Raw genomic sequence first — 3,199 nt, 5'->3', positions numbered from 1 at the left:
CACACACACACACACACCCACACACCTACACAGAGACACCCACACACCCTCTACACACACACACATGTACAAACACACACACACACACACACACACACACACACACACACACACACAACTGACCAGCCTGTGTGATCCAGTCCAGGTAGCCCCTCAGGTCCTCCTCCAGCTGTTGTTTCTCCCTCAGCTTCTGGAAGTCTCCTCTCGCCTTGGCCTTCTCTCTCTCCTTGGAAAACTCTCTGCCGGGAGGGGAGGGAAGGTTTTAGTTTTAGTGGGAGTTTTACAGCACTTGCAACACAGTAAGGCCATATAGGTGCCTAAGATTAGAGGTGTTACTAGAGAGTAACAAACACAAAATAGAAGGAGGGGGAGAAAAGGACGACAGATGTTTGATAGGAAAGAAGGAGCAAACCAACAAGTAATAATAAATAGCAATTGCACAGCGCATATATCCCTGCTCTACAACAAGCTCTATGCAAGTTGACCTACCCTTGACCTCTCATGACCCCCCGTGAGTTGACCTACCCTTGACCTCTCATGACTCCCTCCCCCCCCCAGGTGAGTTGACTTAACAGTGACCTCTTATGACCTCCAAAGAATTGACTTAACCGTGACCTCTCATGTCCCCTGGTGAGCTGAGTTAACAATGACCTCTTGTGACCCCTAGTGAGTTGACCTACCCATGACCTCTCACGTCCCGGCCTACCCGTGACCTCTTATGACCCCCTGGTGAGTTGACTTACCCGCTGAGGACACCAAGAACAAGGTTGAGGACGAAGAAAGATCCGATGATGATGAGACTGATGAAGTACGTCCAAGGCCATTCGCTGCCCATCGCGTTATTTACCTGTAAACACACAACACAATCGCGTTATTTCCCTGAACACATACAACACAATCGCGTTATTTACCTGTAAACACACAACACAATCGCGTTATTTACCTGTAAACACACAACACAATCGCGTTATTTACCTGAACACATACAACACAATCGCGTTATTTACCTGAACACATACAACACAATCGCTTTATTTACCTGCAACACACAACACAATCGTGTTATTTACCTGAAAACACACAACACAATCGCGTTATTTACCTGCAAACACACAACACAATCACGTTATTTCCCTGAACACATACAACACAATCGCGTTATTTACCTGCGACACACAACACAATCGCGTTAGTTACCTGCAACACACAACACAATCGCGTTATTTACCTGCAACACACAACACAATCGCGTTATTTACCTGAACACACACTACACCACAACAGCACTTAGAATACACATACACTACAAAGTATATATATCTTTCCACCCCTATGCGTATAAACGAGACAAATATGTACACAGTACAGTATATCTCTCTAGTCCAGTATGTATATAGTAAAGTATATCTGTTGTACAAAATAGAGTAAAGTATATCTGTTGTACAAAATAGAGTAAAGTATATCTGTTGTACACACATAGTCAAGTATATCTGAAGTACATATAGAGTAAAGTATATCTGTCTAGCCCTGTACGTACAAACGAGACAAGTACGTACATAGTAAAATATATCTGTTGTACATACATGGTAAAGTATATCGATCCACCTGTGTACATACAAATGAGACAAGAACGTACAAAGTAAAGTATATTGTTGTATGTATATAGTAAAGTATGTCAGTTGTACGTACATAGTAAAGTATGTTTTTTATACGTACATAGTAAAGTATATCCGTCAACCCACGTACATACAAACAAGACAAGTACATACGTAATAAACGAGACAAGTACGTACATAGTAAAGTATGTCTGTTGTACGTACATAGTAAAGTAGGTTTTTTATACGTACATAGTAAAGTATATCGGTCCAGCCCTCCATGGTGATGCACTGGAAGACAGTCAACATAGCCAGGGCGAAGTTGTCGAAGTTTGTGATGCCGTGGTTGGGCCCCTCCCAGCCCTCCTTGCACTCACCCCGACCCTCGCAGTCGTAGCCATGGCCGCAGATCATGGGCTCACCGTCCAAGAATTCAGCTACACACGGGGAGACGCACAACACAGCAACATTTTTTTAAAACAGTGAAATGGTTTAGTTTTAATGCCCCTATCAACACTATTAGATTAATGGCAGCATTTCACAATCATTGCAACAATAGAAAAAACGAAGATGCGCTAATGAGTATATTGACATAAGAGCAAAAGAAATACAATAGAACGCAGATAGCTCAAATTCGTCAGGACTGGCCTCGGTAGTTGGAGGGATCTGTAGTTCGAGGGACATTTTATAAAGATAAAAAACAAAAAACAAAACGGGACTGCAGTTTGATGGATGCATGATTTCGAGTTTTCTGTGTTCGACCTATCTGTGCTATACTGTATACTGGAGACTTGTGGAAAGTCAGGTACATTTAGTCAAATTTTTTATTAATTACACCCATTTTTATTCCAAGTCTGAATTTTATTTTTTCTGTTTTAATAATAATGATGATGATGACGATGATGATGATGATGATGATACCAATACATAGTTGGAGCAATGATAACTCTAATTGTAACAGTTCTGATAATATTAATAAAAACAAGAAATAGCATTGATGACGGCAGTAAGAATAATAATGAAGATAATACAGAATTGTAACAATAATGATTCCAATAGTAACTGTGCTCATAATACTAATAAAAATAATTGAATAAAAATGCACATTCTATCAGTGTCAACCTCAGTGTGGTCGAGTCGAACTAAATGCTCTGTGCTGCTTTCCCACTGCGGTTGAGTCGCCTAAATGTTTTATCTCCAGTCAAAGGGTACTTGCAGCTTGCACAATCTTCCTACCACGAAGCGGTGTAACATTGCCTGTCTTCCTACTACTATGTCGTGTAGCATTGTCGGTTTTACATAATCGTGATGTCATGTCACATTGTCGGTTTTACACAATCGTGATGTTGTGTAATATTGTCGGTTTTACACAATCGTGATGTTGTGTAATATTGTCGGTTTTACATAATCGTGATGTTGTGTAATATTGTCGGTTTTACACAATCGTGATGTTGTGTAACATTGTCGGTCTTACATAATCGTGATGTCGTGTCACATTGTCGGTTTTACATAATTGTGATGTCGTGTCACATTGTCTGTCTTCCTTCCACTATGTCATGTCACATTGTCAGTCTTCCTTCCACTATGTCATGTCACATTGTCAG

The 3,199-nt window shown here is 40.7% G+C and overlaps 1 protein-coding gene across 1 annotated transcript in view; it reads right to left on the bottom strand.

The window, feature by feature from the left end:
• The window catches only part of LOC100533287 (muscle calcium channel subunit alpha-1), a gene marked incomplete at both ends in the record, with an annotated part of 7,887 nt that overhangs the window by 2,446 nt on the left and 2,242 nt on the right, over positions 1-3,199 (bottom strand). Inside the window, 3 exon segments of the mRNA XM_013090120.1 lie at positions 124-239; positions 744-847; positions 1,848-2,032. Of these exon segments, the coding sequence (XP_012945574.1) occupies positions 124-239; positions 744-847; positions 1,848-2,032 (405 nt within the window).

This window comes from Aplysia californica, unplaced genomic scaffold (assembly GCF_000002075.1).
Source record: "Aplysia californica isolate F4 #8 unplaced genomic scaffold, AplCal3.0 scaffold01148, whole genome shotgun sequence".
NCBI lineage: Eukaryota > Metazoa > Mollusca > Gastropoda > Aplysiida > Aplysiidae > Aplysia > Aplysia californica.
Note: the sequence above shows the minus strand (reverse complement) of the source record. Positions and strands in the feature narration are given on the sequence as shown.